The 25,667-nt window shown below is 42.0% G+C and overlaps 1 protein-coding gene and 1 long non-coding RNA gene across 2 annotated transcripts in view; one reads left to right on the forward strand and one right to left on the reverse strand.

The window, feature by feature from the left end:
- The window catches only part of LOC122674212, a 222,411-nt gene that overhangs the window by 43,558 nt on the left and 153,186 nt on the right, over nt 1–25,667 (reverse strand). The window lies entirely within an intron of this gene.
- Nucleotides 18,493–19,179, forward strand: LOC122674210 (ferritin light chain-like). The gene has a single exon (XM_043872371.1). It carries the CDS (start codon nt 18,508–18,510, stop codon nt 19,015–19,017), a length of 510 nt encoding a protein of 169 aa, XP_043728306.1. The 5' UTR covers nt 18,493–18,507; the 3' UTR covers nt 19,018–19,179.

Here is a 25,667-nt window from a genome sequence, read left to right on the forward strand (position 1 = left end):
AGATGGAGATCTGTACTTTTACCAGCTTTCTGGGTGATTGTAGGATCTGTGTCAAGCTGGAGAACCGTCACTCAGGCAGTTGGATGGGGAGAAACAGCACTGACAACAAGAAGTATGTTAGGAGCCTTCTTCTTTTAGAGCCTTAAGTATTATTCAAAGGAAATGGTTATATCTGTCTTAGTGACTCTGGAGCTCCATTTTTAAAGCTTTGAAATGTAATCTCCCTGAAATCAATGAGTAGTGTAAGTCTGCAGAAATGTAGTTACGTACTCATCTTAACCAAGCCCACAATTTGGGTTTCAAAGTTAATCTTTAACAGATTTAAGAGTGAGTGACCATTTTATAGCTACTACTTACCCTACTCATATCTTTTGCACCATTCTTCACCAACTCTTCATTAGCAAACACACAGAGATGCTCAGAAGGAATCACAAGAGGCAAGGAATACCAAAGGAAAGAGGGTGAGAAACCCTGAGAGCAAGGATCCTGGAGCCCATTTTTGTGTGTCTGTAGTACCTGGATCATTATAGATGCTCAGTCTGTCTTAATGGGATGAATGAATGGATGAATGAATAAAAGGAACAATGAAATTTGATGAGCTAGAACACTTCACAAAAGTATTCTAGGTTAATTGAACTTAACTGAACTTGCTGGTCAATTGTATATCCTTTTTGTTCTGGTTATCTTTGAAACACTTTCCTGAAAAAGTGTATTTTGTTTTTCACCTTTAATAGAATGCAAATCCAATGGTCATTTGAGCAAAAGACAACTCTGTTCAAGTGTGATGCATTCAAATTACACCTATCCTAAAGGAGATGGATAAGAAGAAACCCAAATTTCTTGGATCACATGAAACAGTAAAGTTGAGAATTCCATTTTTAAAAATTTTATTACTGAGAATAAATTTTTTTGGAAACCACATTCAGAGAAAAGCAAATAAAGGGGTTATAGCCCCCAAAGCATATGTCATTATTTGGGGGTGAAATGCAATTATTTTTATTATTAATACTTAAATTAAGCACAGCCATATTTGGTATTCCCATGAGCATAATTGGTAAACTGGTTCTATAGCAAGCTCAGAGATGTTCAGGCAGGATTTGTCAAACAGAAATAGGAAAATTAAGCACACAAAATCATATGATGTAAAAATAAAAAACAAATTAGAGAAAAGTAAAAAATGTATACCAACTGATTTGTATACAGAGGACCAAACAGTTGGAATGACGTATTCGCTGAACTTGACCAACTCTTTGTCTTTAGATGCAATGCTAGGACAACCCATCAATTTGAACAGTTCAGCCCTAAATTAACCAAATGGGCTGGTCAGTCTGAGCACCTTGAGGATCTGTCTGTAACATGTTTGTCTTGAATACAATGTCTTGCCTCTTTTAGGAAGGTCTTCAGTCACACATCAGCTCTACCTGATGGAGAATGAAACTTCTGTGGGAACCTGAATGCAAGCAGACCTGGAGGACCACTAACAACTTTCCTACTTTGGAACCCTTTAGGATTTGGGCCAGCTCATACTGGAGAAATTGATGGCCCTTTCCAAAATAAAGTTTTTAACATGACTTTAAATTTTAAAGGGTGACTTGAGTTCAAATATGAACTCTCCCTCTTAAGCCTTAGGGTTGCCCTCCGTAAAATGGGAATAATAATACAATCTGCTTTATGAGCTTTTTTGAAGGATTAAATAAAATAGTGCATATAAAGTTCTTACTGCTACACCCGGCATTAACATTATCTATCATTATTAAGCATCAAGTGTAGAGCTTTTCTTGGTTTGCCTAACATCTCCTTGGTGTTAGATATTTGAGTTAACATCCAAAGTCAGAGATCAGTTGTTTAATGCAAACTCTTCACTCCAGAGCTGAGTTTACATTATACTTTATGAGCTGGTTGGAAAGGAAACGATGCTTTTCCCACCCAAAATATATCGTCCCTAGAAATAGTCCTATCGATGGCCCTGAAGCCAAAAAGAAATGGTAATGAAAATATTATCTGGCTCTAAAAAGAGGGACAAACTTTAGTTTTGAGTTTTGAGAATTCTAAACTCATTGCCTGATAAGTTTTCCCTTATTTGGAAGTAGCTCAGATGAAATTCTAGAACCCTCTGCAGGTCACTCACAGTCTGTCCACTAGCTTTCCTGTTTGCTGTCTTCTTGTCTACTTACATCAACTCTTCTTAATATTTAAGAACTTCTCAGGAAATTCAGTTTTAAAAAGACAGCAAAGGAGCTTTGAATTGGCAAAAGTTTCACATTTCAGAAGTGATACTAATCTAAAGAAACACACTATTATCTTAGTAATTTCCAATTGTTCCTGGAAGCATTTTACTGCAGAGAGTATTGCCAGCTATTAAGTAGAGGAGACTCGTTTTTGGTTGCCAGAATTAGCTGAAATTAAGATCCTTTGACATCTTCTTACAGAAAAAAGTCAGTTTAAGTACAAACAATTTGGAATTTAATAGATTGTGACAGGTTATAAAATTCTATGCATTTGAAAGAAAAGCTTTGCTGGTGGAATAATGTGTTTCTAATTTACACATAATAGGCCCATGAAGCTATGACTAGAAGGACATTAAAGTAATGAGGAAATTCCAGTTATAGACACTTTCTGTAGAGATCTTAAAGATTATGATTAGGGCAGTCATTTTCCCAAGTACCTTATGCAGCTAAAGCCAAAATGAAGGTGGCCAGGACAAAGAAGGAGACTGGAAGGCGAATGGACTTCAGTTGAGAGGGTAAGAAAAGCCTTTTAGGGAGAGTTGCTCAACCCAGGGATGGAGGATTTTATTAATGTAAATAAATGCTTAACCTACTGAATATGCACTCAGGGCCTAGCACTGGATGCTTGTCCATGAATGGGGAAGAATCACCAATCATAGGAGCAGTGAGATAGGCAATGTGATTCTTGTGGCTCAGACTCTTCCCCAGGAAAAAAGAATTCCACTTGGCTTGGATTCTTTGTCCCCATAGTTGTCCAATCAAGCCCCTTTTCTATTCTACTCATGATGAACTCAATGCAAAACAGATCCACTGAATCCTTTCCTTATTTAAAAAGTCTCAATGCTACTATGTTATTTAAAATCTATGCTAAATGGCAGAAAATCTGGAGTGTGTCATTTGGTATGACTTTGGGTGGCTGTTCTCATGCCACACATTGACACAGAGATGGGGAAGTGGCCCGTGCAAAACAGCAGAACATGCTCGTAATCACAGGCACACGCTTCACTTTATTAGCAATTTGTATTTTCCTGCCCTATTTTTTGAGATCAGTTCCTCAGGTAAAATTCATATAAGCTAGAAACCTTCTTTCTGACTAGGAAGTAGTTGGAGACTTATTCCGTTATTGTTTCTGCTATGCAGCATATTGTAGGTAGTCAGTAAATACTAACCACCCACCACCCAAGTGTTAGAAGATCTGGCAATTTTGTTCTTTCTTTAAAAATGTCTCCAGTACAAATTTCATGGCTCTTCTCTTCTCTCTGTCTTCCAGAAAAACTTTTTTTGGAGCATGCTTTATATGCCAGATGTATTCTAAGCTCTGGAGAAGGAGATTTCTAGGTTCAGAGAACTTCCATTCTGGGAGGACAGGTAGGGAGGTAGGAGATAGTCAACTTAGAAAACAAAATAATTCTTTACGTCTCATTTTCTTGCGTATCATGTCTCAGCTTTGGTTTGTTAGGGTCTTGTCTACCATAGAGGTTTTTATTAGCCTTGGCCTTAACTACTGAGTATGGGGTGGGGTGGGGGTGGGGTGGAGAGAGCGCAAAGGAAGTTTGCAAAGAAAGTTGGTAGATGTCACCTCTCACCTAGTACGCTGCCATTGGGCCAGTCTGAGAAGATGATGGGTTTAGAGTTTAAAGATCACCATATAACCCAGAAGAGTAGAAAAGATCCAAATGAAACAGAGAAATGCTTGTGCCAGCAGTTTTGCCTCCCAAAGCCCCTCTCTTCCTGTCTCACTCGAGAGGCACGATATCTAGCTATACTACTTCCCTTTTTCATCCTCCATAATGAAGAGTGTCTTTGTGACACTGAATAGCTGGGCAGTCAGGTCAATTCAGTCGGAGAAAACAAACCCATCAAGTTAACATCAAATAGATACTTTTTAAAAACTTTCTAGTTGGTCTGTTATCTCAGAGTGTTCTAGAATTCATTTGTCTGTAACTCCAATTTCCTTCAAAAAAGAAAAGGATTTTCTTCCCTCATCCCTATGTGGTCACTGTGCATTAACCATGAATTAAATTTACACAAAGAAGATCAAAAGCCATGGTGGTCCCATTTATTTAGAATATACCATGTGTTTTCATTGTACAGAATAGAATTTCTTACTATAATAAGATGAGAATTTCCTTGTTACTGGAGAACTATTAATGGAATCCAGGTCTTTGCTGTTCTCAGCATCCTGAGGACTTGAAAAGTTCAACTTCATTCAAAGTGAAATCATACTCTTCTGAAAGAATTTTGGACATAAACTTGGGTTGCGGAGTAATGAGGGGTTGAAATTACTTCAGTGATCTTTAACATGAAAAACAGCCCTGGTTTGTGGTTAAAAGATAAGCTATTATCACTGCTTGGGATGCTAGAAAACTAAACTCCCAATAGACTGAAATTTGGCCCCCAGACAGGTCTGTGATTTTTTCCAGAGTAGGCCCATGCACCAGATAATCATATTCATTTCCTTGTAAAGAATATTAATTGTCATTTAGTTTTATCTTCACCTATCCCAAATCTAATGTTTGTATCTCTTAAAGATCCAAATGTAGTTAAAAATAAATCATCAGTTTTTTATACATGAAAAAGGCATAGCACAGATGTATGCAGTGAAATTCATATAAAGAATCCATGGAGGAACAAAAAGATGCAAAAAAAATTGCAAGTAGCCAACGGCACATCAGCAGCCCATGGTGTGGGAGGTATATATCAAAACTGGCCAACTCTCTCCATGACTTCACCATGACAAATAGAAGACTAAAAGCACCTTTAAAAAAAAATAGAAGTTCCCAGCAAAGAACATAGATGTTACTTGCTGCCATTTTTCTATAATCTTTATTTCCTGAAGGTGCCTGTACAATTTATGCAGTTGCTGAAATCTACACTTTAAACTCAGTATTTTGAAAATAACAGTATTTCCTTGTGGACATGTATTTTGAGCATACATGAATTTATTTAATACTTACCACATACCTATATGCAGGTCAGGAAGCAACAGTTAGAACTGGACATGGAACAACAGACTGGTTCCAGATAGGAAAAGGAGTATGTCAAGGCTGTATATTGTCACCCTGCTTATTTAACTTCTATGCAGACTACATCATGAGAAATGCTGGGCTGGAAGAAGCACAAGTTGGAATCAAGATTGCCGGGAGAAATATCAATAACCTCAGATATGCAGATGACACCACCCTTATGGCAGAAAGTGAAGAGGAACTAAAAAGCCTCTTGATGAAAGTGAAAGAGGAGAGTGAAAAAGTTGGTTTAAAGCTCAACATTCAGAAAACTAAGATCATGGCATCTGGTCCCATCACTTCATGGGAAATCGATGGGGAAACAGTGGAAGCAGTGTCAGACTTTATTTTGGGGGGCTCCAAAATCACTGCAGATGGTGACTGCAGCCATGAAGTTAAAAGACGCTTACTCCTTGGAAGGAAAGTTATAAACAACCTAGACAGCATATTAAAAAGCAGGGACATAACTTTGCCAACAAAGTCTGTCTAGTCAAGGCTATGGTTTTTCCAGTGGTCATGTATGGATGTGAGAGTTGGACTGTGAAGAAACCTGAGCGCCAAAGAATTGATGCTTTTGAACTGCGGTGTTGGAGAAGACTCTTGAGAGTCCCTTGGACTGCCAGACAATCCATCCAGTCCATCCTAAAGGAGATCAGTCCTGGGTATTCATTGGAAGGACTGATGCTCAAGCTGAAACTCCAGTACTTTGGCCACCTCATGCGAAGAGTTGACTCATTGGAAAAGACTCTGATGCTGGGAGGGATTGGGGGCAGGAGGAGAAGGGGACGACAGAGGATGAGATGGTTGGATGGCATCACCGATTTGATAGACATGAGTTTGAGTAAGCTCCGGGAGTTGGTGATGGACAGGGAGGCCTGGCGTGCTGTGATTCATGGGGTCGCAAAAAGTCAGACACGATGAGCGACTGAACTGAAGTGAACTGAAGGTCTATTAATACCAGATACTTAGAAGCAATCGAAATGAAATGTCTCAAATGGCTTCCCAATTACTAAGGAATATAAGAAATCTGAAAGGAATTTTGCCAATAGTTTTCAAAAGTAGTACAAATGTATACACATTTTGACACTGCAATTCTACTTCTCGGAATTGATTCTAAAAATACAGATTATAATAAGAAAAATGGGAAGTAATCCAAATGCCCAATACTAGGCATTAAGGGAGCTACACATTAGCTTGCTCTAACAAACAATGCCACATCACTGTGGCTTAACACAATACATAGTTTATTTTTCTCTCACAATGCAGTCAGAGGTGATTGTCTGGCCTTTCATGTAGTGATTTAGGGATCCTGGCTCCTCTGTCTTATACTTCTATCCTCTTACAGAACCTGTAAGTCTTTATCTAGACCCCTACATTTATCCAACAGGTGAATAAACAGGGTGAGAGTAAAGAGAGATGTCTTGGTTGTTATGGGCTGGACATGCCAGACATCATTCTGACCCCATTCTACTGGTCAGAATGGTCATGTGATCACAGCTAGAGTCAAGGAATGCTGGGAAATGTTACTATCCAAGAAGAGGATATAGGATTGCTGAGCTGATGGCTGGCACATTCACAGACTGGCTCAACCCATGAATGTAAGTTGCATCTGACTCTTTGTGATCCTATGTACTGTAGCCTGCCAGGGATTCTCCAGGCAAGAATACTGGAGTGGGTTGCCATGCCCTCCTCCAGGGAATCTTCCCTACTCAGGGATCAAACCTGTGCCTCCTGTGTCTCCTGCATTGCAGGCAGATTCTTCACCGCTAAGCCATCGGGGGATACCTATCATTTCATATAGTCAATAAAAATTAAAATATTAGAAATAAAAAATTAAAATATGATATACTTTTAAAGACTTCTTTTTATTTTTATATAGAGTCTTTAGAATATGGCTTACACTACAATAGATTTCAGTTTGAACCAGCCACAGTGAGGGTACTCAATGGCCAGCTACATGTGGCCAGTTCTACTGTTTTAGATAGCACAGCCTGAAAGGGTGCAAAGGGTGCAAAGGGTAGGCTGGGCAACAACCTGAGGCAGTCTAGAGGAGGATGCTGTCTTAGGAAATCTTCGTGAAAGAGGTGGCTTTGGGATTGGACCTTCAAGGTATCAATAATCATATGAACAATAACCATGATACAGACAGCATCTAACTTTATTTTATGTATGCTTGCTTCCCTTGTGGGTCAGCTGGTAAAGAATCAGCCTGCAATGCAGGAGTTCGATCCCTGGGTTGGGAAGATCCCCTGGAGAAGGAAAAAGCTACCCACTTCAGTATTCTGGTTTAGAGAATAGGGTTACAAAGAGTTGGATGTGACTGAGCGCCTTTCTGTTCACTGTTGCTATGCCCGTCACTGGGCTCACCACTAGGGGTCGGTAGAAAAGACGGACTATCTGAATAGGGAGAACCCCAGTGGCAGCAAAAGCAATGACCTGCAGGAAGGCAACACACTTGAGAATATTTAGAGGAGAAATTGGAACAATTGGTTTTGGACCCTTAGGAAAGAAGCAAGAGAAAAGACAGGAAGGCCAATTGGAGCCAAGTTTAGAAGCACCTTGAATGTTAATGGAGAAAGTTCATTTATATCTAGTTCAGTAAGAATATGTGGTAATAATAACACAAAACATCCCCTAAATACTTTGTGGGAGGTGTTATTCCAGTGGTTAACAGACATTAACTTCCTGTGAGATAAGTACTAATATTTTCCCCATTTTACAGATGAAGAAACTGAGGCAAAGAGCAGTTAGAAAATTTCCCAAAACTATACAATATGTAACAATATTTGACAGAGCCTGAATTCCAACCCAAGTATTTCTGGCTCTAAAGTCCACCCTTTAACTACTCACAAAGACCATGAATTCTGGAACCAGGAACCCAGACTGGCATCCCAGGCTCTTGTCTCCCTTACTGGGACTTGAAGCAGTTGCCTAAACTTCTAAGAGCTTCAGCTTCCTTCTCCATAAATCGGGACATGCTTTGCCTGGCTACAAAGTGTTACTGGATGCAGAAAGGACCAATCATACTGACTAGCACCGAGTGGACCCCGAGAAACACTGGTTGTCCTGCAGAATGCCCTGGGGAGCACTTTCAGGACTTTAGGCAGGGGAGCAGAATCACTGGACTTGTACTTCCGGAAGTTTATACTGGGAATACCCATCTCCCCTCATTACTCTGCTGACTTGGAACCGGGAGAAATGTGTTTGAAAGACTGCAATAGTCCAGATAAGAGGTGATGAGTACCTGTGCTGATACAGTAGCAGGGAGAATGTAATTGTATGGTTTAATTGTAGGACATTAAAGCCAGGACAAACACTATCAATGACACACTCCAAACTATCCTCATTTTGCAGAATTAAAGAGCAGATATTCAGACTTCAGTGACTTGGAAGTCATGAAACTAGTAAAGTCCTTCAATTTCCTGGTTCACTATTCTTTCCTCAACTCATAGTCAGAGCTGATGTTAGACTTCATCACCAATATTTCCAATTCAAAAATAACAAAGTTATCTCAGTTTTGCCTAAATCGTATACTTTCTACCCCTCAGTAGCATCCATGGACTTTAATCTCATTTAATCCTGTAAATGGCAACTCCCCCCACCCCTAAGGGAAGGTAGGTAGACTGGAGTCAGAACAATTTCCACACTACAGATGAGCCAACCGAGGCACAGGGAACGATGACTCTTATTTCTGGCTCGAATCCTCTCACATTTACTTTTAAATTAGCTTTCCAGAAATTAGAGTTTGTTTGAGCTTTGAAATGTTACCAAGATGTTGATACAGGGGTGCTATTCATAACACTTCACACCGAACAGAATCTCCTGGGGACAGAATAGCTTAGATCTTTTATAATAACTCACATTTTAAAATTTAATTATCCAATGATTCACTTGAAATTTTGTCCAAAGGAAGACTATTGTGTGACCAGTTGGAAACTGTATATTTGTGGTTGTTCTGTTTTAAATACAGTGAATGCAGGTATCTTTTCCTTAGAAAACTGTGGAGATGCAATCTGTGTTTGTCTCCCATTCACAGCGAAGAAATCAGTTTTCGTGCCTGTGAGGAACGCTCAATTCTACCACAGGGGGGCGCAGGAAACGTCCAGTGCTTTTTTAGATAATTGACACTAGGTGGCGCCGCTCTGCCAGTTTTCTTTACGTCTTTTTAATTTCTTATTTTTTATTCCTTTGTTTGGTAGCAATGTTAATGGGTTAGCCTTAGTCCTGTAAAAAAAGGATTTTTATTTTTCCATCCTTTTAAAAATATGTCTGGGACTGTCATTGTGCATTTATAAAAATAGGATAAAGAAAGTAGAATAAGTTATTCATCAGTGTACCTTCCTTATATTTTGTTTTTACAGTAATTTTCTGGACATTCAAATATGAGTCCAAATCGAGCTTTCCTTTTTTGTCTGTCAGTCTCAGATTCTTTAGAGATTTCCTTTTAGTTTGATTTTAAAAGAGACATAATTCTGAATCATATCAGAGCTGTAAAAATGTAACATAACTCAAACACTGAAAAGAAAAATAGGTATCATTAAAGTCCCTTGTAGCTCAGATGGTAAAGAACCTGCCTACATTGCAGGAGAACTTGGTCTGATCCCCGGGTCAGAAAGATCCCCTAGAGAAGGGAATGGCAACCAACTCCAGTATTCTTGCCTGGAGAATCCCATGGACAGAAGAGCCTGGTGGGCTATAGTTCACGAGGTCGCAAAGAGCTGGACATGACTGAGCAACTAACACTACTCCTAAAGGAACTAAAAGCGATCCTCTGGTTTGGATTTGTGTAAAGAGGAATTCTCCAGCATTATTTAATTAGTCGTGTGTCTGAACCCCTCTTTGGAGTTCAAATTCCTAATTTTAAAAATCAGGAAGTTCCTTTAAATGTCCTCAAAGACCTCTTTCTAATTTGAATAGTGATGATTTTATGAGTACATAACCACAGTTGTGCTCCCTGCCTGCTCTAAACACATATGTACAAGTTACAACATAAAAAAAAAGAAAACCTGGGTAACGCTCAGTGGTATAATGCAGGCAGTTAAAAGTCCCCACTAGCTTTCCAGTCCATGTTACTCTACAGGGAATTCTGTGAGAATGAAGTCTGAACACAGAGGAATAAGCTGACTCTGGCAGAAACACACCCGTAGGACAAACCTAGTACAGAACTCTGGGTTTGCCTACTAGGGGACGGAATCCAGCTCTGACTCCAGCCCTTACAGGCTGGGAGATGCTAATCCATTAATTAGCACAGAGGCACTGAGATCCATGCTGGACACCATGAAGAAGTAAAAGGCCAGGTGCTGGTTAGCTCACAATCTAACAGGAATCCAAGTTGTCTGTTACTAGTGAGTTAGTAATAATGGGCAATACGTGCCAAAGGAGAGCAGGTCTGCGCCTTTGGCCTAAAACCCCACCCATTGCCCACAGGTGTCCTCCTGAGAATGCAGTCACCACTGAGGACTGGATGGTTGTAGAGAAATCTGCAGATTTGGGTCAGGAAAGAACAGGGAGGGGCTAGAGAGAGGCAGTCATGAAATTAACATTCCCTGCCAACTGGAAGCACAAGTTAGATATCAGAAGCAGTGTATTTTTTATGAAACAAAAGAAGATGGCATTGACATCAATGTATTGGGCTCCCATGGACCTTCACCAACCTGAAAGCTAGTATCTGGAAATCTGAAAGGCAGTGGGCAGAAATGGAGTAACAATCCTGAAGTCACACCATCCTTGATGATGGCCACCAGAGCTGGTAAAACCACCAGTGTGAGCTCATCAAACCAAATGGTTCATACGGAACACCCCTTCAAATACAGCATTGGCAATACAGGCTCTTTTCTAAGCTCTACTCAACTCAATAAAGGCATAAACAGTTGTGCATCTTTTTGGATGCGATGCCAATTGTTCAGTATGACAGAGTAGCTAAATGACCTGCTGAAGACCATGGAACATATTAGCTTTTACAAAAAACCAGGCAAACTTGGGATTATTTTGTATTTGATGTTGTCTAGGCTTTGGAATACATGGTATGAACAAATTTTCTCCCTAGTGAGAACTACTTAATTGAAAAAGTGGCTGAACATAGTAAAAATAGAGTAGGCATGGGCCTCCCTGAGCCCTGCTGCCCTTCATAGTGATGAGCCTGGCAATGTGGCAAGTTCTCCTGGGGCATGGCTGGGGGTGGGGAGGGGTGGGGAAGCGAGAAACAGAGTGAGCGGAGTAGAAGCCGAGGAGTGGAACGAGGCAAAGGGAGACAGATGAAGAAGCAGCCATTCCTCACTCCAGGGATATCTTCCCTACCCAGGGACTGAACCTCTGTCTCTGGTGTTTCCTGCACTGGCAGGTGGATTCTTTACCACTAGCGCCATCTGGGAAGCCAAAGAAGTAGCTGCTCAGGAGCATAAGGTCATGAACCAAACCTTTGTAAATCAGGAATGCTGCAGTTCAAGATGGCAGCAACAGTGGCCATCCACAAAAGTGTGGGACTTCTAGGAATGAGCTGGCCTTCCTTCTTCCTGATCTAAGAGAGATATTTCTCAAAGGGTGTTCCTCAGTGCACTGGCCCGCAGGAATGTTAATGAATGGGGAGAACAAATGTTTCTGCATCAGATTAGTTGGCAAAATGCTGGAGTCAACCAAATCTCTTTCCTGCCTGGAACCTTTAATATGCCACCATATAGTACAACTCTTTAAGAAGTTGTAAGGAGTGTTTAGGGGCTTCCCAGGTGGTGCTAGTGGTAAAGAACCTGCCTGCCAATGCAAGAGAAGTAAGAGAAGATCCAGGGAAGATCCCCTGAAGAAGCGCATGGCAATCCACTCCAGTATTCTTGCCTGGAGAATCCCATGGACAGAGGAGCCTGGCGGGCTACAGTCCATGGGGTAACAAAGAGTCAGACACGACTGAAACAATTTAGCATGCACACAAAGAGCATTTATCAGGTCAGTTTCCCAAACCATTTGAGCTCAGAATCTTTTTTAAAATCACAGAGTATCTCAAGACCAATGTTCTGAGAAACACCTCTTGGAAAATAATATCCTAAAGCATCCTAATTTATTTCAGATTAAATTCTATTTTAGCAATTCTCAGTGTGAAATTTTCAGGATAAAAGAACTGACAGAAAAGGAAAAGATTCATTGAAACACCTTTTTTTGTGATGTGATCAAAACCAGGGGTTCTTTTGATTTATTTATTGAAATCATTTGTGGGTGTAGACTCACTTTAAAGGAACGCTTTTCGATTATTTTTCTCTCAGCCCGGCTACACTTGGTCAGCTCTGCACCCCCACAATGAGGCCTTGCCTAGACAGTGCTGCCACCTTGGAGCCTGTATCACGGTGGCTGTCAGCCTAAGTGATAGCTTCTGCTATAAGAATAAGAAGAATAAATACAGTTCCAAATTTCTAAGTCAGAGATAGTGTGAATTGATATTGCACAGTAAAATGCAATGAGATTAAATCAATAACATCTGCAATAAGGCATAATGAAGGTAAAATTATATCTCTGGCTTCCTGAACAGCTGTGAATCTATTTTTAATGATCCTCATTTTTGGCAGTCAGCTAACAACTTCTAAAACGTCCTAGAAATTGGATTGTTAAGCAGATGAGCACTGCAGTGGCTCAGAAAGTCATTAATTTCAGCTGCCCTATCCATCTGCATGGATGAGATGGAGGCATCAAGAAATCACACCCCCCCCATTTGCCCAAATGAGCGCCCCACTAACTGGGCCTTGGGTGGCCCCACAGATGCTGGGAACAGTGAAGCAGGAGAGCTGGGGGGGAGAGGGTCTCTCCTGGGAGGACGGTAGGCTGTTGAATTAGAAAGAGAAAGGAAAGTCCTCCTCGCTTTTATAATGCCATAACAGCAATAATCAGCTTTCCAGTCTACACTGTGCTATTGGAACCTCAAATCCAGCAAAGGGAGCAGGGCATTCTAATGATCCCCATTGACCGATGGCACCCTGGGCTTCCACAACCTTGTTCTGCCTACGACTTGGTCAAGGTCACACCACCAGCAAGTACAGGAACCAGGACTCAATCAAGTCTTATTTCCAAGCCAGGGGCATTTCCATGGCCCAGCAGACCCCTTGCTGGTTGAACAGCAGTCATGGGAATGGCACTGTGATTTGAAATTGAGGAAATGTGGACTACCCACGTTTTTCTTAGCTGCCTGGCATCTTGGCATTCTGCTGAAGCATTTACTAGAAGTTGCGTCTGGGAAACAGGCAGTTGATCCCTTGGGCTGATTGTCCTGAGTCTGCCTCTCTGGGCTGACAGGGGCAGAAGCGTGGTGGGTGGCACCCCACAAGCAGATTCTCAGATTCCCCAGTTAGGCTCACTGGCTGGGAGGCTCAGGAGACCCCAGGCTGAATGGTGTTCCAGAAGATTGCAACTGAGAGTATAAATAAGCCATTTAAATTCCTTATTCACCTGAGAAAAAGTCAAGGGAAGGAGAATGCATTCCTTATTCTCTTCCCTGCACTGGGAAGCCCACGATATTGAGAGAGCAGGTTTCTTGGACAGAAGATAAAGCTGCAGCTAAGACAAGCCATGAGTTTATGGCATTGACCCTGTTGTCTGGCTTGCTTTCAGCAGTGGCGCTGATCTTTTGCTGCCCGAAATATCTGACAGTCAAGACGTTTACGTGGAGCATGGAAGGTTTATGCTGTGGCATGTTTTTGGACTGGAGAGAAGAGTTTTGTTTCCAGGAGAGTCATCTGTGACAAAGTGTTACTGAGTAGAAAAGTAAAAATGAATACCTCTCTTAAGCTTGGGGATTACCTCTCTTAAGAAAGGGGATGCCTTCCAGTGGCTGACTTGATGGTCAGGAATGCTGTAAAAGAGGTGGGAACAGACCAGAGGGAAAGAGGCATTTTGTAATAAAGAAAGGATATCATAACATGCTAATGAGTAAAACAATGCCCGGGCTTCCCTGGTGGTCTTGTGGTTAAGAATCTTTCTGCCAATGCAGGGGACATGGGTTCGATCCCTGATCAGAGGTCTCACATGCCACGGAGCAACTCAACCTGTGAGCCACAACTACTGAGCCTGCATCCTGCAAACACTGAAGCCCATGTGCTTAGAGTCTGTGCTCCACAACAAGAGAGACCACTGCAATGAGAAGTCTGTGTACCGCAATGAAGCGTAGCCCCCACTCACCGAAACTAGACAAAGCCTGCCCGTAGCAGCAAAGACCCAGCACAGCCAAAAATTAAAGTTTTTTTTTTTTTTCTAGCCTGAAGTGCTAGAAAACTAAGGTTTGCACGTAAAGATAATGGGGAACTGGGAGCAATCAGGGTTCATGTGAACCCTTCATGTGAAGGCGGACAAATGAGGCTCAGAAAGAGAAGGCAAGGGAGGTCTAGGGGAAAGTGGGAGCTGGCACTGCTGAGCTGATGTGGGCCAGAGGCAGTGCCCTGAGCTAGGGGAATGCTGGGGCTGTCCTGCACCAGGACCTGCTTGACATGCCAGGGGAACAGTGGCGAGGGTCTCAACGCACGGGGACCTGACACATTTCTTCTGGCCCCTGTGTCCTCTGCACTCCCTCATCTGTTAATGAACAAAGCAGACTTTTTGCTGTGGAAACAAGCTCATCTAGCTTTCTTGCTTAAAAAGAACACACATTGACTTGAAAGCATTACCTGGGGGACGCGGCCCTTCACTGCACAATGAACTAGTTGTCAGTGATGCAAACCTCACTCCTTCCTAGTTCACTGACAAGGGTTTAGTGTAAAGTTGGCAAGTAGGTTTCTTCTTATGTGTCGACCTCCATCTTTTGGCTCACTCTATTCCGAAGGACCATGAGGCTAGATCCAGGTTCATGGAGAAGAGTCTTGCATTTGGTTGATCTGCCGTGGATGAGGCAGGGAGGAGGCAAGTTGTCATGACCCTGCATCTCTACCCTTTGACCGCACCCACTGACGTGTTTGCATTTTAAGTGGAGCTGGCAAAAGTATTAAGTCACGGAAACCTCAGGCTCACAAATGAGGGAGATGAAGTGGATAGAGGAGAGTTTCCTACCTATTTCAAAACATACTACCATTTCAGGCTTTGGAAACAGCGAGTCCAAGTCACTGCTGATAAGTCTATATGGGGCTTCCCTGGTGGCTCAGAGGGTAAAGAATCCACCTGCAGTGCTGGAGACCCGGGTTTGGTCTCTGGGTTGGGAAGATCCCCAAAGGAAGGGAATGGCTACCCACTCTAGTATTCTTGTCTGGAGAATTCCATGGACAGAAGAGCCTGGCAGACACGACTGAGTGGCTAACACTTAACTTCACCTCAAGCCTTCAGTGGAGGCTCTGAAGAAGGGCTAAGCAGAAGCCAGAGGCCAAACTAAGCTGTCCAGTTAACCTGACTTAAAGCTAAGGGTCAGGAAATTGGGACTATTACCCACCAGATATGAGGCAGCTGAATGGTCTTTTTCTTCCCATTGCAAACAGTGAAGGGGAATCAAATTCAAAGGAAGAAGATGGAGAGGGATGTATATCTGTACACACATTCACACACACACACAAACATTCACACACACATATAATATACAAACACACAGATCATACATATTCATCTGCATCACCTGTTTTGGAAATGAGGAGCACTTTAGAGAATGTAGTGCCAGAAGCCATATTCCCTTATAGGTCTGGGTTGGTTTGTTGTTATCATCACTAACCAGTTGAGACAAATGACCAAAGGCAGTGGGCCAGGAGCCAAGATTGGAGGGCAGCCACCTGATGGTCAGGTATCTAAAAACTGATGTCATGGTCAGTTGTGACTCCCTGGGGCTTCAGAGCAAAAGTCACAGAGTTAGCGAGGCAATTTGCTTAGTGGCTCTGCACAGATCAAAACCTGGATGTTGGGGGTGTGTGGAAGCTTCGCCATGAGTTTCATTTGGTTTTGAGAGGATCTACAGGGCGTGAGTGGGTTTCCCCAGTGGCTCAGTGGTAAAGAATCTGCCTGCAATGCAGAAGACTCAGGAGACATGGGCTTGATACCTGGGTCAGGAAGATTCCCTCAAGTAGGGCATGGCAACCCACTTAAGGTGGCTTAGAGATAAAGAATCTTCTTGCAAAGCAGGAGACTTGGGTTCAATCCCTGAGTCAGGAAGATACCCTGCAGAAGGAAATGATAATCCACTCCAGAATCCTTAGGAAATCCCATGGACAGAGGAACCTGGGGGATTATGACCCAGGGTGGGTCACAAGAGTCAGACACGACTTTGTAACTAAACCACCAGTATTCCTGCCTGGAAAATCCCATGGAGAGAGGAACCTGGTGGGCTACAGTCCAAGGGTTGGACATGAGCTGGACATGACTGAAGTGACTGAGCACGCATGTAGGGCTTGAGTAGATTAAAAAGTGGATTTTAATAGTATCTTAAACAAGAAGGTATCCCATTTCTGAGGTAACTCTACATGTTAATATCTTTCTCCAAATGATAGCTTCTTAATAAACTACATTTCACTGGTAGGTAGTATATTGTGATACTAATAAACACTGGGATTTGTTTTTAAAAGGAAAAGCCACATCGAATGTCTGCTTTGACTAGTCTACCTTATGTACTAACTTCACACGTTTGGTGTAAAATTTACTCAGCAGGCTTGAATTGCTGAGTCAAGGCACCTGCTGGATGTGAGGGGCATTAAGTGATAGTCTGAAGGTCTAGGAAGGAGTCGCAGCAGTTAGGGCTGGTACTTAATAGGATTAAGTGGTCACCACTTTGCCCCTTCTGGGCTCAGGAGCAGACATCAGCAAACACAGGAATCCACCACAGAAGCCACCAACACCCCTGGTAGGAACCAGAACCTCAAAATTGTTCTCAAGTAGCACACTAGCATTCCCTACAACTTGATAGCAGCTGACACAAACAAAATGAAAACGATTTGCGTTTAGGGGAACTCTGCCTAGTAAGATGGGTAGCTTTTTGTGCATTCTTCACAGAATGACCAAAAAAAAAAAAGTCTACTGAGATTTTACTTTTGCTAGAGGTCGAGATTGGAAATCATCTCCCTAATTAAATGATAATGGCTATTTAACATTTTGAGTCCTTTGCACTTTCTCCCAGATGCCTTCCAAAGTGGTGCAATATAGGGCTTCTTATCTTAGGGTCTATGAATCCCCAAGTGTGCCATGCATAGAATTTGAGAGTCTATGATCTTGGCTGTGAAAAAAATTAAATTTATTTCTATTTTTGCTACCTCTTAACTGAAATGACATTAAGTGACACTGTATAGGAGACAGGGATCAAGACCATCCCCAAGGAAAAAAGTGCAAAATAGCTGTCTGAGGAGGTCTTACAAATAGCTTTGAAAAGAAGAGAAGCAAAAACTAAAGGAGAAAAGGAAAGATAAACCCATCTGAATGCAGAGTTCCAAAGAATAGCAAGGAGAGATAAGAAAACCTTCCTCAATGATCAATGCAAAGAAATAGAGGAAAACAATAGAATGGGGAAGACCAGAGATCTCTTCTAGAAAATTAGAGATACCAAGAGAACATTTCATGCAAAGATGGGCACAATAAAGGACAGAAATGGTATGGACCAAAAAAAAAAAAAAAAAGAAATGGTATGGACCTAACAGAAGCAGAAGATATTAAGAAGAGGTGGCAAGAATACACAGAAGAACTGTACAAAAAAGATCTTCATGACCCAGATAATCATAATGGTGCGATCACTGACCTAGAGCCAGACATCCTGGAATGTCAAGTGGGCCTTAGAAAGCATCACTAGGAACAAAGCTAGTGGATGTGATGGAATTCCAGTTGAGCTATTTCAAATCTCAAAAGATGATGCTGAGAAAGTGCTGCATTCAATATGCCAGCAAATTTGGAAAACTCAGCAGTGGCCATAGGACTGGAAAAGCTCAGTGTTCATTCCAATCCCAAAGAAAGGCAATGCCAAAGAATGCTCAAACTACCGCACGATTGCACTCATCTCACACACTAGCAAAGTAATGCTCAAAATTCTCCAAGCCAGGCTTCAGCAATACGTGAATAATGCACTTCCAGATGTTCAAGCTGGTTTTAGAAAAGGCAGAGGAACCAGAAATCAAATTGCCAACATCCGCTGGATCACTGAAAAAGCAAAAAAGGGAAGTGCGCTCGGCGGCCCTGCGGATCTGTCTCTCTCTTCAACAGTGCTTGGACGGAACAGACTCAGGGACGCCCCTTGCTCCAGCCTCCGACTACCCTCCAACCTTTTTTCCAGTCGCAAGCTTGGGAGTCAGCAACTCAGCTGTCCGATCACCGGGACCTGCCACCATTTTTTAACTCCTTATTACCGATCAATCATGAGCTCCCAGATTCGTCAGAATTATTCCATCGGCCTGGTTAACATGCAACTGCGGGCCTCCTACACCTACCTCTCTCTGGGCTTCTATTTCTACCGCGACGATGTGGCTCTGGAGGGTGTGGGTCACTTTTTTCGCGAATTGGCCAAGGAGAAGCGCGAGGCCGCGGAGCCTCTCTTAAAACTGCGAAACCAGCCTGGCGGCCCCGCCCTCTTCCTGGACGTGCAAAAGCCATCTCAAGATGAGTGGGGTAAAACCCAGGACGCTATGGAAGCCGCCCTTCTCGTAGAGAAGAACCTGAATCAAGCCCTGTTGGATCTGCATGGCCTGGCTTCTGCCCGCGGAGACCCCCACATCTGTGATTTCCTGGAGAACCACTTTCTAGATGAGGAAGTGAAACTCATCAAGAAGATGGGTGACCACCTGACCAACCTCAGCAGGCTGGCTGGTCCCCAGGCTGGGTTGGGCGAGTATCTTCTCTTCGAGAGGCTCACCCTCAAGCACGACTAGGAGCTTTTGGAGATCAGTGGCTTTTGAAGAACCCACCTAACATCAGGGCTGCCTGAAGCCCCTTTCTGCAGCCACTAGGCAGCTTTTTAACATCCTGGAGCCCTCTCTCAAGCCTTGGACCAAATGGAAACAATAAAGCTTTTTGCAGCAAAAAAGAAAAAATAAAAAGCAAAAGAGTTCCAGAAAAACATATATTTCTGCATTGACTATGCCAAAGCCTTTGACTCTGTGGATCACAATAAACTGGAAAATTCTTGAAGAGATGGAAATACCAGACCACCTGACCTGCCTCCTGAGAAATCTGTATGCAGGTCAGGAAGCAACAGTTAGAACTGGACATGGAACAACAGACTAGTTCCAAATTGGAAAAGGAGTACGTCAAGGCTGTATATTGTCACCCTGCTTATTTAACTTATATGCAGAGTACATCATGAGAAACCCTGGGCTGGAAGAAGCACAAGCTGGACTCAAGATTGCCGGGCGAAATAATCAATAACCTCAGATATGCAGATGACGCCACCCTTATGGCAGAAAGTGAAGAAGAACTAAAGAGCCTCTTGATGAAAGTAAAAGAGGAGAGTGAAAAAGTTGGCTTAAAGCTCAACATTCAAAAGACTAGTATCACGGTATCTGGTCCCATCAATTCATGGCGAATAGATGGGGAAACAGTGGAAACAGTGACTGACTTTATTTTGGGGGGCTCCAAAAATCACTGCAGATGGTGACTGCAGCCATGAAATTAAAAGACGCTTACTCCTTGGAAGGAAAGTTATGCCCAACCTAGACAGCATATTAAGAAACAGAGACACTACTTTGCCATCAAAGGTCTGTCTAGTCAAGGCTATGGTTTTTCCAGTGGTCATGTATGGATGTGAGAGTTGGACTATAAAGAAAGCTGAGCACGAAAAAATTGAACTGTGGTGTTGGAGAAGACTCTTGGGTGTTCCTTGGACTGCAAGGAGATCCAACCAGTCCATCCTAAAGGACATCAGTCCTGGGTGTTCATTGGAAGGACTGATGTTGAAGCTGAAACTCCAAGACTTCAGCCACCTGATGCGAAGAGCTGACTCATTTGAAAAGACCCTGATGCTGGGAAAGATTGAAGGTGGGAGGAGAAGGGGACGACAGAGGATGAGATGATTGGATGGTATCACTGACTCAATGGACATGAGTTGGGGTAAAATCCGGGAGTTGGTGATGGACAGGGAGGCCTGGCGTGCTGCGGTTCATGGGGTTGCAAAGAGTCGGACACAACTGAGCTACTGAACTGAACTGGACTGAACTGAAATTTAGCATTTCCTTCAATAATGAGTGTCAGCAACAAACCAATGTTAGTACTTGTGATTGTCATTAACAGAAATCACAGATTTCATATCACATAACAGTCATTGCAGACATAAAATCACACGTGTTCATCATGACTCTGAAATTACAATAGTTCTCAAATCAGCTGCTGGTTCTTGCTATTTGATGTGCTATTATAGAAGCACATATATATTACTAGATCACAAATTTAGTTTTAAAAATATTTTGATAATGACATTTTAATATTATTGATTTTCTTTGTCATTCCATATATGATATTTTATACATTAAGATATGGTTTCACAAAGAAGCTCTGTGAATAGAAAGGGCATTCCCTTCAGATGAGCAGGCCTGGATTATGGTCCTTGACAGAAAACTTTGCTCAAGTCCCCCCACTTCCTTTTTCCTTTTGCCTTTTTTGTGGGCCAATTAAAATAAAGATAACATTCACATAAGATAAAATTCACTACATTAGAGTGTACAATTCAGTGGGTTTTAGCATATTAACAAGGTTGTGCAGAATTATTATCTAATTCCAGAACATTTTTATTACCACCCCCAAAGAAACCCCATACATATTAGAAGTCACTGCCATTCTCCCCCTACCACCCCACCCCAGCTTCTGGCAACCACTAATCTGCTTTCTGTCTCAATGGATTTGCCTATTCTGGCATTTTAAGATTGTTTCATATCAAGGCGTGTATCAACACTTCGTTCCTCTTATGGCTGAATGATATCGCATTGCATGGAGGTACTACATACTGTTTATCCATTTGGCCAAGTCTTTCTCCAGTGTTTGCTTCTACACTTTCAAAATGAAGAGATGAGGGCAGACTATGGCCAGTTTTCAAACCTGTTTCTGGACCTCCTTTTAGCCTTGTTGTGTCGCTTTGCATACAGTTCTGTTTATACTCAATTCCAGGTCTCCCGTCCTCAAAAACTGACCTGTCAAATTCCTAAGCATGTGGTTTTAAATTCCATCTGTTGAAATCCACCAAAAAATTTTTAAATTGGTTTGGAGATCTTATCTAATTTAAGCATTGTGTGTCAATGATCTAAAATGGAATGCTATCTTCTCTTCTCCAATTTCTGTTTACAACATTATAGCAACCAAGGAAACTATGATGGGCTGGGCTCATGCATAGGAGACTGAATTTTTTGAAGTGCAATCAAGAGGGGGGGAAAAAAAAGGCCATGGCATTTTGTATGCCCCAGGGAACAATTTAAGGTCTTATTTTAAGGTTCTTTGCCATTCTCAGAAAAAAAAATTTTTTTTCACCTGTCACTTTAAAATTTCAGCAGATCACAACAGCTTATTTCCACAAGACTGTAACAGATTGGAAGATAAAGGGGAAAGGGCTCATGGAGATAAGGGACTAGCAATAAATCCTCAAACTGTGTAACTATGTTGTTAACAGAGTTCATTTGAGGATCCAAGACGACTTCTTAACTCATGGATTTTCACTCTCATTTTTATTAGTTATAAAATAGCACCCACTAACTTTAGTCAGAAATAACACAAAGGTTTCTTATGCAGCACCACCAATACATGTGCATTGTCAGAAAAGAAATGAGTAAATTACTGATTATATTTTGAATTGTATGCTATCTCCTGTCCCCCATGTACATAAATAAAACACGAACCATCCGTGTTTTATCCCCCCACCTTTCTCGACATCAGCTAAGCTCCGTTTTGCTTTCAGCTTGTTCCTTTGTTACATAACCACATTCTCAGTCCATCCTTTCATTTCCTTCCAAGTGCTTTCCATCACGGCTGTGGTGTCTGAAGCTCATTACACCTACTGGCGTGCCGGTGCTGAAGCATTTGCTGTTCTCAGCCCAGCACATTCTTTGCTTGCAAATGCTTTAGATTCTTTTCCTTGGACAATAAACCAAGAAATCTGCAAATTCATACTTAATCTGTCATAGCCCTGTCACCCAATCCAATCCTCTCTAAACAAAATCCTTTTGGTGAGAGGAAGACAATACCTCTGTTTCATAAATAATTTTTCCACCCACCTTAATCTGCTGTCTATGAATATTAATGAGTCTCATCGATTCATGTCTCCATTTTATGTCCGATATTAGACACCTTCCCAGAAAGCTAGCTGTCAAGGTTGCAAAGGAACCTATTTCACTTTCACATTAAATTAGCAAAATTAAAAAGGGTGGATTCTTTGGCTTGTAGATTTCAAGAGATACTCCTTTACATTGTCCCCAAATTACAGATCAGTCCTTGCAGGAAGGAGAGGCGGGTCACTTCTTTTTTGTCTGCTCCTGGCAGACAAAATTGGTGACTTGATACTGAGAAAAATTTTTCAGACACCCATTAAATGTGCTTGTTTTATCTCTCCATTCCTTTGCTTGCCTTTTTAAAAATGTCTTCCTTTTTGAGTCTAGGTCTGAATTCCTATGAGGTTCTGCTTCCTTTGGCTATTTTTGCCTTAAAGTTCTTTGTGTACTGACCACAGATTAACTGGGATAGATTTCAGGGCTGCTGCTGGCCTATAAGAAATCTTTGTGAAAATTAAGAGAGTGTTCTGACAGACTTAATTAGGAAATTAATTTCCTCTAAATGGACATATTAGAAAGAGGAAACCCCCCTGGGTGAGCATACCTGTGGACCAGGATCCAGGGCCTCGTGAGGGGAATGTGGGCTGCATTTCAGCACCTACTTCCTCTCCACAGGGTACCTTGGTTAGCTTCTTTCTTAAATCTTTCACGTGTATCCCTTTGCTGGTTTCTTGAACCCAAAGTGTTTTGGAGACCCCAGAGATTTGCTTAGACCCTTCTCACTTGCAATTCACGTTTTTCCTCCTTTATTCTTTTTCATAGTATTAATGCTAAACCCCTTGTTTAACTGCCAGGTTTTATTGGAGCACCCTGAATTCATCTTTCCATCTTTGAGCAATTTGAATAGGAATTCAAATGATATCCTTGGGTACTTTTTGTTTATGTGGTTGGTTGATTTTTTAATACATGCTTTCACATGTTCAAAGACTTGTTTGCTGATAGCATTATTTGTTGCTTAAATGACAAACATATGGTCAGCTGCCTGAGGAGCTGTGCTATTTCAAGGGGGTTCAGGAAGCCTGCTCTAGGTCTGACTATACTCTTCCTTGCTTACTACTCAGGCCTGAAATTCTACCTTAAAACCATATCTTTTTAGATTAAGTAACTAGCAGCCCTGTTGCAATGTGTTACACTTGGAAAGAACTAAGTAGACCCCATTGTCCCTATCAGTCACTGACTTTAGTGAGAATTACTGTATCAAGTCCTATTCTAAGGGCAGTTATGTGGGAGAATAAAGATGGTTTGGGGCATGTAATGTACTATCCCCCTAGTGGGAAGGTCTCTTTAGGCTGGCAGAATACACTTTGGCCATTTTGAAGGATCCTTTGGAGAACAAGAGACATGGAAGGCAAACTTCCCTTTGCTCTGTCTTTGTCTAGAGTAATCCCAGGGTAGTATTGATATTACCTCTTCAGCAGCCTTGGTGTTTCCGGCTGTGACTAAGGGTGGGACTCCTCCCCCTGTTGGAGCAGCTGGGAACTCAGCTTTCTTCCTTTGGCCTACAATACTCTCACCCTATTTTGACCTTGCTGTTTGGTATATGCATTGAACTTCTCAAGGGCCCAGGGTTAGTGATATTAACAGGGCAAGACACACATCTAAGAAATAATTCTTACATGAATTATTTTCATGTAAGATCTTTTCCCTCTGTGGAAAGATCTATAGGAGACAGATCATGGATGCAAGAATATTGAAGAAATAAGAGTTTTGAAAAAATCATCCTTAGTCTAGCCCTGGCTCTCTCAAAGTGGGCTGCATACATATCTGAGAGCACAGAACCGTGAGTTATGTAGAAACTAAACATGGTGCATCTTCCTGAGTGTCAATTTTACTAGGTAATTAAATGTCTTAAGTGTTAGTTTTAAATTAAAACAAACTTGACTGTATCATGGAATGGAATACAGCAGCCACAGTAATGCTTATAACAAGCACCAAAGAAAATGAATACATGATCATAGAAAACAGATTGTAGATCTTAGAAATCCTCTAAGCCTGTACTTTCACAAATGACTGTGGATCAGAGCACCTGCAGAACTTCAAAAGAAACTTCAAAACAATACCAATGCTGGGCCCCTTTCCAAATGGACTCTAGAATGCTGATATTTCTCCAAAGCCTCTCAGGTGATTTGAAAGGTGATTTGCATCCATTGTTCTACCTATGACATGCTTCTCACCAGGATCCGCTACATAGCATGTGGGGCCTAGTACAGAACAGAAATGCAGAGCCTTTGTTATAAATTACTAAGAATTTTCAATGGTGGCAACAGAGCATTAAACTAAGCACAGAGCCTGAGGGCAGTGCCCAGTGCTCATGCCCCTGAAGTCAGTCCTGCCCCCTAAAAGCAGGAAGAGCGCATTCAGCGCCTGCTGCCACCTTTAGAGAAGGCCAGAGGTGTGCAGGTTGGGGAAGAGCTGTGTCTTCCTCTACATGTGCTAGTTAAGGGGACACACACATACACACATACACACAGCTGGGTGGGTAGTTTAAAGATACCCCTTGGTAGAAGTATTTGGCAGAGATTAAATGTGGTTTTCTTAATGTGAAAACACATTTGTTTATCTAAGTTGAGAATGAAACTGTCACATTTTGACTCTGACCTACCTTGGCTGGATTTTAAATTCTAGTGTATATTTTCTCCCCCAATCACAACCTCCCTCCCTATTCCCGCACAGTTTCTCATACATCTAAATATTTATCCAAAATTGTAACTCAGATTACTGGGAAGTGTTTTGTCCTTTTGACCACAACTGAGTTGGGGTCCCTCTCTGAAATAACTGTGTCTGCTGTTTTGGAGAGTGATGAGAACTAAGGTTACACGTATGCACACACATGCGCGTGCACACACACATGTGTGTTGGGGTTACACGCACACACACTTCAGCGTCAGAGAAGGAAAGGTCTGCAGAGCTTGTAAGGATTACAGATCTGAGAATAAACCTCACAATAAGGAGTTCAGGCCACTGTCTTCTCCTGAAGAGGAGAAAGCCTGCAGGATAAAGACTTTGGTGGGGGCAGGAGCAGATGCACATGTGTGGTCCTGGGGGAAATGCAGGGAGGAGAGGACCTGGTGATCTGCTGAAGGAACAGAGTGCATTTGTTCTCTGGAGATTCAGCACACAGGCAGGGTACAGAGAGTTAATGAACCAAAGGGAGGATAGGTACACTGGGGAATTCAGAGTAAGTGAATAAAATTCTTATTATGTCGTCTCTGGAATTAATATGCAAGCTTTCCTCTCTCCCAGGGCTTCTTTTTTGCATTGGCTGCTATGAA

Source organism: Cervus elaphus, chromosome 18 (genome assembly GCF_910594005.1).
Source record: "Cervus elaphus chromosome 18, mCerEla1.1, whole genome shotgun sequence".
NCBI lineage: Eukaryota > Metazoa > Chordata > Mammalia > Artiodactyla > Cervidae > Cervus > Cervus elaphus.

What these genes read in the sequence shown, in the direction of transcription:
- LOC122674210 (XM_043872371.1), top strand. Translation starts at nt 18,508, where the DNA reads ATGAGCTCCCAGATTCGTCAGAATTATTCCATCGGCCTGGTTAACATG.